This window comes from Drosophila nasuta, chromosome 4 (genome assembly GCF_023558535.2).
Source record: "Drosophila nasuta strain 15112-1781.00 chromosome 4, ASM2355853v1, whole genome shotgun sequence".
NCBI lineage: Eukaryota > Metazoa > Arthropoda > Insecta > Diptera > Drosophilidae > Drosophila > Drosophila nasuta.
Window position 1 is genome coordinate 1040874 of NC_083458.1, and position 15098 is coordinate 1055971.

Here is a 15098-nt window from a genome sequence, read left to right on the forward strand (position 1 = left end):
TAGACTTTGCAGAATGACATTGAGCAACACCATCAGCTCTGTCAAGGTAGGAAGTGGCCAATCCGAAACCTTTACTACCAAGTGTGGCCTCAGACAAGGTGACTCGCTGTCTTGTATACTCTTCAATATTTTAATGGAGAGTATTATAAGAAAGGCTGGTGTGCATCGGACGGGCACGATATTAACCAACAGATGTGTCCAGCTCCTTGGTGACGCTGATGATATTGATATCATTGGCCGTACCAAGCGTGATGTCACAGGAGCTTTCGGGGCTATTGAAAAGGAATCAGCAAAAGTAAGTCTAGCAGGGAATATGGAGAAAACAAAGTTGCAGTGATCGGATTCTGTGATCAATTGCTTCGAGTGAAAAGATCACGGAAGGTTGGCCAATGCAAGTAATCTCCGTAGAAAATATCAGTGTCGCACGGAAGGAATACGCAGGAGGCGTTGATGCTTCATTCCTTACTAACCCGGATACATGGGTAATTTGCCCCTTCGCATCCGATCTGGACCAAATTGTGTTAATTTCAAAAATGTTAATTATGGCCACGAAAAAGACACAAATTCAACATAATGCACTGTCAGCTGATTAATAGCCTATATCCACTGCACCAAATAACTTCGGTTTTTTCCGTTCAGGTCGAATGTTACGTTCGCTCCATGTAAAACCCCAAAAGACAAAAAATTTCGGTTCAAAACGTAAAAAAACTGAGTGACAGTGGAAATAGGCTATTATGCTTCGTTTTCACCGCCCCAAAAAACTACTCTTCGCATTTTTTTTCCGTTCAGTAAAAATAAACGGTTTTTATGATCTATGTTAAATAAGATATTCCTCCACTTTGTCTTAATATTTGTCAAGATATTGAAATTTAAAAAGTTTTTAAATTGTTCGCCAATTATTGTTCACATTTAAACAGCTGGCAGAAATTTACCGTTACTTTTCAGTTCGTGGCGGTGGAAACGCCAAAAGGGGACTTGAACGCACGTAAAAGAACTAAGTTGCAGTGGGAACGGGGAAGAAACCAATTATTTATTATTTATATAAAACCATCAATGACACGTGCATTCAAACACATCCGATATTATCGAGAGTATTCTCGATAGCACTATTGGATGTCCAATCGGCTGTTCCACAGAAATTTGCACTAATATCGGCAAAGCATATGATAAATATAAAACAATGAAAACAAAGCAAATGTCGCACTTTCTCGTGAAAATAAATATCATTTATTGGATCAGCGGATTTGACATCTACATGCATTGCAGCATCGGAGTATCGATACGATTTATTGATATATATGAAGATGCGCGGAAGAAATAAGTTTTCGCTCATCTGGGAACAGCGATTTGAAAACAAAAATTTAGCTTCATAGTAGAATTTTTGTTTATCGAACATTTGGATATATACATATTTCAATTTCAAGGCTTGTTTATCTGATTACATGTCAAGTGTTGGACAATTCGTAAATAGTTGAGCTGACAGCGTTGAAAATATCTGTGCATTTACATAGAAGGCTTTGGTATCGTGAGCCACATGTTTTCAGGTTGTTTCTCTTATTTACATTGTGTGAAAATCTAGCTAGAATCGAATAAATATCGATTGGGTATTGTGTTGTACATTTGTACATACATAAAACTTGATATCGATTATTCGCAAATCATTAAGAGCGGCGCAGGGCTTAATGAAATAAATTTATTTGAATTGTGTATTTGTAAAAATGATGCGTATTACTCGTTTTAGACTACAACAATAGATGTCATTAACATGGGAGCAACAAACATCATAGATTATCTTTGATTTCCGTAAGGTACATGTACATTTATATGTATGTAAGTTAATAATGAGTTTGCAATTAAATGTTTCTCTCAAAGGAATAGACAAACCAGCTTTAAAAAAATGCCAATTGCTTAATTAAAAAAAAACCCTAACGAAATTCAAAACTAATTATTAACTGCCCTGTATTATATGTGTTTAATGTAGCCAATCAGCGAAAATCGAACAATCCGTGAGCAATTATATAAACCAATGAATATTGTCAAACGATGAATAAGTTATGCCATATGTATGCATATGTTTGTATATTATATTTCTTTCTATGCATATGTATGTATGTGGATATGTAATCGGTATCTGAAATCGGAGTCAGAGTGCATTTGTCGACAGTGATTCTAATGGATAAAGAACTGAATAAAGCAGTGTATATATGTATCAGTGTATGTATTTTGTGTAGATGGAAATGAATTTGTAGAAAACTGTGAACTGCGCGACGAACAGCAAGAAGAGCAAGATCAAGTCGAGTATAATTATTGAAGACACATTGACCATATATTGGTTTGTCAAAAATATTGTAATTCCTTCAGCCAAAACGTAATGCATTCAGTTCAAAAGGCCACCGAGCAGCAGCAGGAGTACATCGGGTCATCATATCGGAGAAGATTGCGCCTACGTCGAGACATCCATAGTGCGTGTAAAGTTGTTGCAACTGCTAAAACTCCTCTACTAACTGCAGAGCAATCTTATGAAGGCATTATCATAATCCTACAGGATCTAGTACTATTGCAGAAGGTGTATGTGAAACAATTTTATTTCGAGAAAAGCGTTGGCAGCGGAGGACACGAACAAATACGACTTCAAATACATTTTGCGTGGTGGCTTATACTATTGGTTGACGCGAGCTCAAGCTTCGGATGATTAAGCATCATTTGGGGTAGCATACACAGTCCTACACCCAATCCTAAAGTCAAGGAAGTTTTTAGCAGTCGACTTCGTCGGAAAGGGTTACACACACTTGCCTTACGGCAGAGGCGTAAGCGAAAACGCTATAAATTCAAACAAAGGTGCTCCTAAGAAAATAATGCCATTATACATACCTGTTAAATGTAACATTACTATTTCTAAGTCGTTTAAATGCGGCAATTGTTATTCGTATTGGTGTATTCGCATTGCAGACTTCGGACAAGTGCAAGAGATGTACAGCTGATATTGCGTTGTTAATGGATTGTGACTTCGATATCGATTTTGATATCTGTAAGACTATACACCACAGACAATCGAAACAAATACCAAATATTAATAGGAACAATATTTAACTTCCTAATATATATTATTTATGCAAACTGCTTCTACCAACGCTCAGTCCAATCAGTAAAAACTAGAAATTTGAGATATATACGATTGCATTGTGTAAAAGACCTTATTTCCCGTACCGCAAAATTGCAAAATATTTTGCGTGCTGCAAACGCGTTAAAGGAATTTGAAGAAAGTAAGTCAAACTATACCGATTCGCATCATGCCTGCTGCAAGTACCGCAGCCGCCGCCGATATAATTGAACGTGTAGATGGTTCATGTGTGCATGCAGATCGTAACACAAGTCTTTGCCCGGAGCTCTTGCCAATGAAGCCAATTTTCGATAGCACTGGCGTACAAACTACAACGAATGTAAATAAACCTAAGTCTGCGCTTCATATTCCTTGCAATGCCACAAAGAATAATCTTATAAAACTCAACTGGTGGAATTCAACCGTAGCACAACCGAATTCAGCAACTTCGTCGACCATAATATCAAAAGGTCCCTGTATAGCAACTAATCTTCCACCTACAAAGGATAATAACAATACTACTACAGAACAAAGCAGTTTTAATACACCTACACCCGAGCACCTGCATCATCGTCGTTGTTCAAATGAAAGGGATCAGATGTGGAAACCACCTATTACGTCAGCTGATGTTAGTATGACGCTTGATCTTGATGAAACTTTCGATCTTCAAGAATCACAATTACTTGTGAAGGGTAGGTACCCACTTATTTAACATACTCACCTCAGTTCAACTCAGTACATTTGTATACATAAGCATTATAAATATACAACAAGCATGAAGGTTCGACCTTTTCCAAGTCTTGAAAATCAACTATTTCAATATTTAAAACTTTCGAAAGAGAGATTTCTTCAGAATAATTTATGCAATGCAATAAATGATTTTCCCTTTTTTTAAATTTATTTTGCGAGTGCAATTAAATAAAAGTGCGCTATTCTGAATATTGATCTGTGAACTTACATTTTATAACTCTACTGGGACATATCCGTTAGCTCTTGTTGTTTGCGCAGCTCAGTTTGGTTTTTGTGGAATTAAATTGCGCTCGACAGTTTCCAAATGGGTGGCAGAGTTCATATTGGGCCTATTGTCTCGATCTTGATAACTACATTATAAAGTCTTACTGTGTATTTGGATTTAGATTAAATTACTTTGGTGGAACAGATATTTTCTATTTTCTCTGATTTAAACAATGGTATGGGGTTTATATACCAAATAAACAAAACTAACGGAGAATCTTTTTAAATCGAAATTTTCTTTGTCTATTAAATAATAAATGCTATTGAAATTTTATAAGTTCTTATAGATTCGCATAGTATATTTACAATTTTAAATCGACGGAGAAGTTATCTCCGACCTTATAAAGTATATATATTCTTGATCAGCGTCAACATCCGAGATTGTATTACCATACAACTTATAAGACAGTGGATCTCAAGAACTATAAGAAGTAGAGCTACAATTTTATTTCGACAACACTTGTTTGTTTGCCACGCCCACATTCGCTCATGGAAATTGAAAAATATAATAGCAAGCGTAATTTTTAAGCTAGCGATTATATAGAACAACTACAGTATTCATGATTCCTGAATTTGGTTAAGATCAGATAAAAACTTTAAAAGTTGTTTAAGAAATACTTTTGTATGTCAAAAAACGCCTACTGTTTTGCTGATAATCTTGTAAATTTCCTACTCAATGGGATATTTTCAATTTTAGTACAATATCGATAAACCAATCTTTAGTATTTTTTGTGGGTAGTCTCACAGTCGAGCACACTCGACTATAGCTTTCTTACTTGTTCAATTGAAAACCGTTTGTTTATTTAGAAATAACTTTTTTAATATTTATGACGTCATCGAAATTTCATGAATACATATTGATATGTGTAAGCATATTTTAATTTATACATTCATATGTATGTATGTATATACGAACATACACATACATTGTACATTCATCTCCATAAATACATACATACATGTGTATGTAATAGATATGTGCGTCTCTCGTCGCAAACACCGAAATACATACATATGTGACAATTTAAAAGCTTGGTTTTTGTTGTGTTTGCATGTGAAAAACAATAAGCAACAGGCAACCCAAGCCACTTTTCTTAAGTTATCAATTGTTGTTTTGTTGTAAATTTGTACAATTTATTAACGAGGTTAGTGCGGATGGAAATTGTTCGGGGTTTATTATATGTACTATGTATGTGTTTAGCTCTACGACATTGTGCAACACTTATATTTTTATTGAGGATTACGCATACATATGTATGTACATGTGTAAATGTAAAAATATTTGTGTTGATCACCAAACCTCGACTGAAATAAATAAAATTAGTTTATTTAGTAAATAAAATTAATTTGTGCGAAATGTACGCAGTCTTCAAAATATATACTAAGGAATAAAAAGACATTGTATATACATCCAAAAAGTGCTATGAGATGTACATATGCACATATGTTTTGTACAATCTTAATTAGACTGCCAGCTGACATGTGTCTCATGAATTGTAAGTAGAATTAAGTACTTATAATTCAACCACATTGTACGGTGACGCAGCATTGGGAATAAACTCGTTTATTGGAGAATAGTGATTGTACATTTAAACACATACATACATATATATCGTCAAACATAGAAATCCATAATTCAAGATATGTAAGTAATGTACTGCTCTGTAGAAATAACATTGCTATATACGGTACAGATGTGATCGGGGGTAATTACATCATAAGACAGAAAGTCTATGTGCCATAGACAGAAGCATTTCGCAACCATGTTTTATATTTTTAAAACATTTGCAAAAAACAATATATGTATATATATTTTTTGTAATTGTGCAAAAGTTTTACTTAGTGCTATACTTTAAAAAATAAGTCATTTATCTTTTGTTGTGCTCTTTAATAGTGCTAGTGGATTTGACCCAACTGAAGCTTTTTTCCTCGTTTCTTATCAATTCATTTTTATCTACATGTGTTCATATGTACTATACGTACATATATACGTCCGATTGTTGAATTGATTACTTAAGTTTTACTTAGCCTAAGTGCCATTTTCATTGCATCTATAGACGTGTGCCCAATACTTAATCTCTAAGAATGATTTATTTATTGTTCCAAAATTGAGTAAATTTTTATATTAAGACCTATTGTCTTTTTAAAGTAATACGTTGATACTGCTTCAATTAAGTACCTTTGTATAAATCAGAAAACAGGTAATGGTATTATCAGGGGGCTGGATTTTTAGTTGAGTAAAAAGCATTTGTGAGCATATAAATGAAAATTTGTAGAATATTGCAGACGTCGACAACATCACAACCGATATAAAGCGGCTAAATTTAATAGCAAACATTCGTGATGAGCTGCGATGTATTGCGAGGTATGCAAAGATAAATGTTTTATATCGTCAAAAGAGGTGAATAGTGAACTTATTACGCTTATATATATATATACATATATATTTTTTGTATGTATGTATATATATATGATATGTTTATGTACATATATATATGCATATGTATCTATGTATATACATGCAGAAAAATATGCATCTATATCTATATGGATATGGATATGCATAAGCAATTTTGGGATACATTACAGAACCGAAACCATACATGGCCGTCCTTAACCAGGATCAACAAGATCAAATGAAAATCAGTGGCTATCGTCGATCACATTTGCGGTTGATTTTGTGTTGGATATGCATTTGCTTAACTGGAGGATTATTGCGTCTAGTATTACATTGGTGGCGTCATTGGTATTTGATAGCCACATGTCAACCATGTCCTTTGGAAGAGGCCCAGCAAGTCCTGGTTGAAGAAGATTATCAAGGAAAGCACAAGCTTTACCACGTAAAGCCTGTCCAAATTATAACTATTCAACATTTAAAGTAAGTACTCCAGATACAACATTAAGTGTGATAAGCATCTAAAATATTTTATTTATTTCAGAAATTTATTTTACGAAAAAGTTCCTGATGAAACCATCGATGATAATAAGCTTCAACTCTCCGTTCATTTCTCATCAGCACATTTCAAAAGTAAGTTTCAATAGTGCATGACAATGATTAGGGGGACTGTGGTAGCGACAATATTTTTGTGGGTGTGTGTGTTTCGATGTGTGTGTATGTGTATCAATACAAGTTTGAAAATAATTACAAATTTATTAGGTGCAGAAAATACAAATTGTTGAGCTTCTGTGTTCTATATGTTTTGTGTGAATGAATTAATTGCTTCAAGCTTGAAAAGTCATGTTTCTTTTTATTAATCTTTTTTACTATTCGATTCCTCTGTCGCAAGATTATTATATATGTTCATAACATTTGTCAAGTGATCCTTTATTGTATTTATTGAGATGGACAGTCAGACAAATGTGCTATTAATTTATAAGCTCAACACATATACATGTTCTTCTGTAGTTAGCTACTCGGGAGGAGTTTATTTTCGAATGTTTGTATCTTCCTCAATTAAATATATTGACATATCAATATACATTAAGCATATAACTTATGGACATGTTTACTCGCATTTCAGGCTGTCGAACGTTGAGAACGTTTCGTTGTAAACAATTGGTTTATGCATGGGACAGTGGCACTAGCAACTTTAATAAAATTAACGGACTAGATGTGAACGTGCCTTGCTCTTACTTCCATCAGCAACGTGGATTAGCACTCCATGAGCAACTATCTCGTGGCATTGTGTTTGGTGTCAATGAGATAACAGTACCCTTAAAAGACGTGAAAACACTATTGTTTTTGGAGGTTCTGAACCCGTTTTATGTATTTCAAATATTTTCTGTGATCCTATGGTTCACCTATGATTATTATTATTATGCTTGTGTCATCATGCTGATGTCGATATTTGGCATTACCATGTCAATCATTCAAACAAAGAAGGTAAGACAATTTGACACACCCATTCAAACTACAAAATATGAGAGCTATGAGGATCAAATTTTCATTCTAAGCACATTAAATTGCAAATTTAAGATAGTTTCAAAAATCTTTGCCATGAAGAAAGTAAACATGGAATTGAAATACAAAATACGCATGACATGCTGTAAGTGTAGAGTATAGAGTTTTTAGCAAAAGTCATTAAAGTTTTCTAGACAATTACGATATTTATATTTATGATATTTATTTATAATGCAATGGGTACAACTTTGTTTTAGGAACCTTTGAACTCTATAAAGTCAATTAACCTATTACCAGGAACGAAAACTACTTTAGTAATAGTCATTGACATTTCAGTAAGTTTATTGAATGTCATCACGGAGAAAAAAACTCTACTCAACCAAATAAATTTGTGATAAAAGAGAAGATATTGAAAATTATAATAATCCATAATATTGGCTAATCCTTCATGCGTATATATTGCCAACAAAATGTAAAAATTGTAACAAAAGAAGTTCTAATAGAAAGTTTGTAGGAAGTCGTAATTTACTTGTGTATGTGTTAACGTAGTAATAATACGAAATGTATGTAACACAGTAAATTAATCATTCTTGAAAATTTGAAAACATTGGAGTTATTAAGTTATTAATATTAGTTATTAATCAACCAATCTGCATGGGCATGATTGCGCTGCTATTTTTGTATATTTTTGATGCATTGGTAATATCAACATTGTAGAAAAAATTTGTTGGTATGTTTTTGATATATTTATGTTTCTTTATTTTTTTCTGCAATTTTTAAATTTATTAAAAGCTGTGGCATTTATATTTCAGAATCAAAATGTATTACATAAGACTGTGTTGAATACAGGTCATGCATTAGTTGTAAATGCCAAAGGAGTGCCTAGAGAAGTGTTAACATCATCTCTGGTACCCGGTGACATTATTGAAATACCAACATCAGGTTGTACAATGCAATGTGATGCTGTCCTACTGTCTGGTAACTGCATCATGGACGAATCAATGCTGACGGGAGAGAGTGTGCCGGTGACTAAAACACCTCTGCCAATGAAGCGTGATGTCATCTTTGACAAAAAAGAACATGTGAGGCACACTTTGTTTTGCGGTACTAAGGTCATTCAGACACGTTATATTGGGTCGAAAAAAGTGTTGGCTTTCGTCATAAATACGGGTAATGTAACTGCGAAAGGAGGCCTAATACGATCGATATTATATCCACCGCCCGTCGATTACAAGTTCGAGCAAGACTCATACAAATTTATTCAGTGTTTAGCTCTGATCGCTTTTGTTGGCTTTATATACACGCTGGTTACAAAAGTAAGTTCAGCATAGCCTCTAAGACAATTGAAGTTAACCCTTATACAATCAATTACAACAATTACAATTTTTATTTAAAAATGTGCTAATTTTTTAGATATTACGTGGTACCGATGCGACAAAACTAATCGTGGAATCATTGGATTTAATAACGATTGTTGTGCCCCCAGCATTGCCAGCTGCAATGACTGTTGGTCGATTTTATGCGCAAAAACGATTAAAATATAATGACATTTATTGTATATCGCCTCGTTCTATAAATGTCGCTGGTAGTATTGATTGTTGCTGCTTTGATAAGGTAAGTTAGCGTTTGATTGTAATATAACAAAAAAAATATATAAATATCATCAAACCGTTTTCTTGCTTATGAAATAATATTCTATATGGCCAACGCGTATAATTAAGAATAAGACGTTGATAAGACAGTTAAACTGATTATCGATTATTTTGGAAACAATTATGATGTAACTAAAATAACGTTATATTACAAGTCGGTCATTTAATTGATTAAAAAAGTATAGATTTAAATAAACGATTGTCGAAATTTATACTCAAATGATAAAACAAAAAATCTTTAACACCTGGATAGCTTAATATTGCAAGGTTCTGAGTAGCCAAGTCCGAACGTGTTGACTGAAAAGATTCGAAGTCCTGTCAGCTGAAATTATCGATGGGATTTCTGTGGCATCACAGATATTTTCAACATACGAGTCGATTGGGCCGACATCCATATGAAGACCTAGATCCCTAGATCCGATTCAAAAACCAGCAAAAGAGACGCACCATCCTGCTCAAGTTTATTTTAGATTCTTAATACAGTTACGCAGCTAAGAATGGAATCTATTTTAAATATTGTATTAATAAAATAACTAATGCTTAAGGTGGAAAATGATGCAAAACTTCATGAGGACGATAATGCTTGGTTTTTTTTTTTGTGGGAAAATTGATGAAAATAAGAATAGCGCCATCTATTAATATCAATGTCATTACATAAATTTAGTATATGATTGACGATCCCTTGACAAAAACACGTTGGCTTCGTCTGAGCAGGGACGTAGACTTGTCTTGATATATTCGCTATTTAACGCATCAAAACTATTGCTTTATTGCCTTGGAACCTTTTTTTTGTGGATATGCTCCAATTTGTCGCTTTAGTGATACATACCTAGTCCTTATTATATATTCTACGAGGTACTACATGATTTGTGGTATTATTTTTGTAAATATGGGCTTAATTGGGATATTTTAGACTCAAAATATCATATTATATCGTTTTCCATCAAATAATACTACTTGGTTGTCATCGGATAAAAAAAGAATTTTTATTTCGAAAATAGCCATTTGGACTAAAACTTGATACAGTACAAAGTGATTACATTAGTTCGATACTGAATGTAGTTTGATTTCTATAGTATATATATGCTAATAGTTTTTGCTATCGGCGACTTGAAGAACTCCTTTCTCAGGAGCACCCTTTTAAGATGACCTTTTGATCTTGCATGTGCACCATTTCAATTAATGTAGGTAAAAATTGTTTTAGTTCCCGATTTCATTTTAATTTTGTCAGATTATTATAACTATTTATTTAATTTGAATATTTAACAATTACATACAAAAATTGTATCAACAACATTTTTTCTTTATCAAGAAAACTTAACCCAATGAAAATCGATCCATTTTATGTGAATTATTTAAATTTTTTTTTCTACTATTATACTATAATTAAAACGAATAAATAAAACCTATGATTTGTTTTTGTTCAGAATCTCGCAATTTAACGATTTTTAAGAGAATATTATAAGATGTGCTATTCTTTTTTCTCGTCAAATTTTCCCGTTAATATAAATTAAAAAAAAATTTTTAAGTATTTTCCACCTTAAGCATTAGTTATTTTTTAAACAAAAAATATCGAATTTGGTGCTATTCTTAATTTTGTAACTATAAAAACTAACACATATTATTTGAATGATTTGAAATTAAGATCAACATAGCAAACTTTATTTGTGAACCTTTAGTTACAATTCAAGTTTTACACCATAGAGACTGTGTTATTTTATTGTTCAACTAACGCAATATTTTATTAATTAGTAACTGCACTACAGTCTATTAATAACTAATACAAATTTAATATATATTCAATTTTTTGGACAGACTGGAACTTTGACGGAGGATGGCATGGATATGTGGGGTGTTGTTCCAAAATCATCGACAAATCAATTTCAAATACCTTTAAAGGATATCGGTCGATTGCCCTACGATCATTTTTTATTTGGCATGGTGACGTGCCACTCGATTACTGTTATGAATGGTACTATGACGGGTGATCCTTTAGATCTGAAGATGTTTGAGTCAACCGGCTGGATTCTGGAAGATTTTAATAATATACCAGAAAATGAAAAATATGGCCTCATTTATCCCACAATACTACGCCAGCCGAATCGTGTCAATTTAGGCACTGAGTCAAAAGCAGCGCCTGCACCAGTTATTCGACAATCATCAGTAGACGATCTACTAGCTAATGTTGGCCTATCCCAGTCGGAGATGCATTTTGATCATGGGATTGTTCGTGAGTTTCCATTCGCATCGAATTTGCAACGAATGGCTGTAATCACGCGTTGTTTAAGCGCTCGAGGATTCAATGTATACTGCAAGGGATCACCTGAGATGATACAACAATTATGCCTGCCCCAGACTTTGCCCGATGATTATACACAACAGCTCTCGATGTTTGCCAAGCAAGGATTCCGCATTATCGCTTTGGGTTTTAAGGCACTAAGCCCAAAAATTAACTACACAAAAGTGCAGCGGCTGTCGCGCGATGATGTTGAACATAATTTAGAGTTTCTTGGTTTTGTGATAATGGAAAATCGGTTGAAAGCCGACACCACGGCTGTAATTAATTCACTAAATTTGGCAAACATTCGCACGATCATGATCACTGGTGATAATATACTGACAGCGATGAGCGTAGCTCGAGATTGTGGTATTGTGAGTTCATCACAAGCAGTAGTTACGGTGCATGCGGTGCCATCGTCGTCACCTTCGGACAAGATTGATTCTAATCATCAACATCAACATACTCAATATCAACTACAGTATACTCTCGAGCTAGGCAGTGAAACAATTAATATGGCCGCACCCACTCTAAACGGCAATAAAACATGCTTGGGAGCTGGAGCTGCATTTGTTCAGCATATTGAGCTATCGCAGTCAAACAACTCTTTGATGAACAGCTGCGATTCAAGTTGTACAACGAGCGTACTACCTAACAGCAACAGCTTAACTAGCGTAAAAACTGTTGATACATGGACTCACAATGATGACAATGTGGATGTAGAAATTGGTGTGACAAGCAGTCAATCACTTAACCAGCAACATGACTGTTGGCGACAAAATTACACATTTGCAATGGATGGCAATACCTGGCAAATCGTGCATGATCGTTTTCCCAGTCAAATGGCAAACATTTTAACGCGTGGCGCAATTTATGCACGCATGTCCCCCGAACAAAAGCAAGCTCTCATTGTGGAATTGCAAAATTTGGACTATTACGTGGCCATGTGCGGAGATGGTGCTAACGATTGTGGTGCACTTAAGGTCGCACACACTGGTATATCGCTTAGCGAAACGGAATCTTCAATCGCTTCACCGTTCACATCACGAAAGCCAACCATTGCTGCTGTACCGATGGTAATTAAGGAAGGGCGTGCCGCGTTAGTGACATCATTTGGCATATTTAAGTATATGGCTGCCTATTCGCTGGTTCAATTTATATCTGTCATGATATTGTACTCCATCAACTCGAACCTCACGGATAAACAGTATTTATACATCGACCTAGGACTCATCTCGGTATTTGCATTCTTTTTTGGCAAAACCGAGGCTTACGCTGGCCAACTAGTTAGTCAGGTGCCTCTCAGTTCATTGATATCAGCGACGCCTTTGGCCTCGCTCCTCTTGCATCTGGCTGCTGTGATTGTCTTCCAGGTAGCGGGTAAGTATATGCAACGCGAAACAAGGGAGCGCTGTAGTTACATATGTGGCCCCTTATTGAATTACATATCTATGAGCAGTCCGCTCTTAACTTATTCTTATAAAGCGCATGCGAAAATAGCCGAAAAGGGTCCATATGTGAAAACTCGTACCTTTTCAATAATTTTTATTAATCGCATTTTTATTTTGTTTTTTTTTTTCATCTCATTAGGTTGGTTGCAGCTACACCAGCAGACCTGGTTTCGACCATTCGAGCAAACAGCAGATAATGAACATTTAGGCTGCTATGAAAACTATACGATGTTTGCCATATCCAGTTTCCAGTATGTTATACTTGCTTTTGTCTTCTCAAAGGGTGCTCCATATCGTAAACCCATCTGGTCCAATTGGCCCTTATGCCTGACCATGGCGATCAACTTGGCCATCATCATTTATCTAGTGCTGTACCCCAGTGAATGGATATCGCAATTTTTCCAACTAGTCGTTCCGCCCGAGATATCATTTCGCCTAGTTATGCTGTCGTATGGCGTGGCTGCATTTATTACCCACGTTCTAATTGAAACATTTATAATCGAATATTGGCTATTTCAACATTGTCAAGTGCAACGAGAGAAAAACCCTTGCACATCCACTCGTAAATATATGCAATTGCAATACGACATGCAATCATTTGATAAATGGCCACCCATAACGGATGCCTTTGGTGTACATGATTCAACTTCAAGTGATCCACCAACAACAGAAATGCAGCAACCAACATATGTAAATTTAAGTGCTGAACAGCATCCAGATGCCGTACAATATGGCATCTTTCCCGGGTTTTTTGAAAACGTAACCACTCAAAATGCAGTCAATGATTAGCTTTATCATTGCATTGCATTAATATATAGAATCTTTCTCTTATCTTTTTCCGTGGCAAGCTGAGATGCAGAGAAAATTTGATATATGATTTATATAGATAAATCTTTGTAATTGTAATATATTTTTAATTTAATATGTAATGATATTTAAATAATAGTATTTAATATGTCTGTTATTAATAATACTATAAGTGAGAATTGTAAATACTAAAAAGTGTATTTCTCTGGTTAGGAGGACGTGTATAAGTAGGCACAACAACCAAATCCATTTTGATTAACTTTAGTACTTGTAAGCTGAAAAAATAAAATACAAAGTGTATTGATCAATAATGGCAACTACCTCTGAAAGATTCATTTAGACTGCCAAAACCAAAAACTGGCAGGTATATTGTAATAAATATATCTTAGTATAATTATATAACTTACACCAGCTCAATTGGCTCCCTAATTAAGTATTAATTAATGCCGTTATGAATTTCTGTTCCTTTTATAGTTAATGATATATAATATATTATACATCAGATAAATAACTGTACTTAAAAAGTTAACGATTACTTATGTAAAATGTGCTGAACAAATAAATTAAATGGTCATTAATTCTGAATTGCATATCAAACGAACAATAAGTCATAATTAAAAACTTTGTATTTTAGGGACTGCTATATATAAATGTTCGTATGTGTGGCGTGCAAATCCTTTCCAAAGTAAAAGTGCTCGCTGTGAAATACCCGCTACACATTTTGAATAAAAGGATATTATTATGGTATTAATTTTTAAATATACCAAATTAATATACCGCAAAAATATGAAGAATCTATAAAATGCTGTTTTTGATATATTACAATAATACTGCTTTCAAAGTATACCACAGAATGCAAAATATACCAGATTATCAGCCAAAGCAACTAAGACCC

General features: G+C 34.2%; 1 protein-coding gene across 5 annotated transcripts; it reads left to right on the forward strand.

Moving 5' to 3' along the window:
- Positions 1-1631: 1631 nt before the first annotated feature.
- On the forward strand, positions 1632-14930 carry LOC132794849 (polyamine-transporting ATPase 13A3). 5 transcript variants are annotated; one of them, XM_060805089.1, is made up of 9 exons: positions 1632-1808; positions 1982-3792; positions 6704-6992; positions 7054-7142; positions 7636-7997; positions 8828-9331; positions 9429-9629; positions 11483-13325; positions 13536-14930. In XM_060805089.1, exons 2-9 carry the CDS (start codon positions 3291-3293, stop codon positions 14183-14185), a joined length of 4440 nt encoding a protein of 1479 aa, XP_060661072.1. In that variant the 5' UTR covers positions 1632-1808; positions 1982-3290; the 3' UTR covers positions 14186-14930. The 5 variants fall into 5 exon arrangements, with proteins under 5 accessions (XP_060661072.1, XP_060661073.1, XP_060661077.1 ...); XM_060805090.1 differs by lacking the exon at positions 1632-1808 and having other exon boundaries at positions 1846-3792; XM_060805094.1 differs by lacking the exons at positions 1632-1808; positions 1982-3792 and adding an exon at positions 5358-5610.
- The last annotated feature ends 168 nt before the right edge of the window (positions 14931-15098 follow it).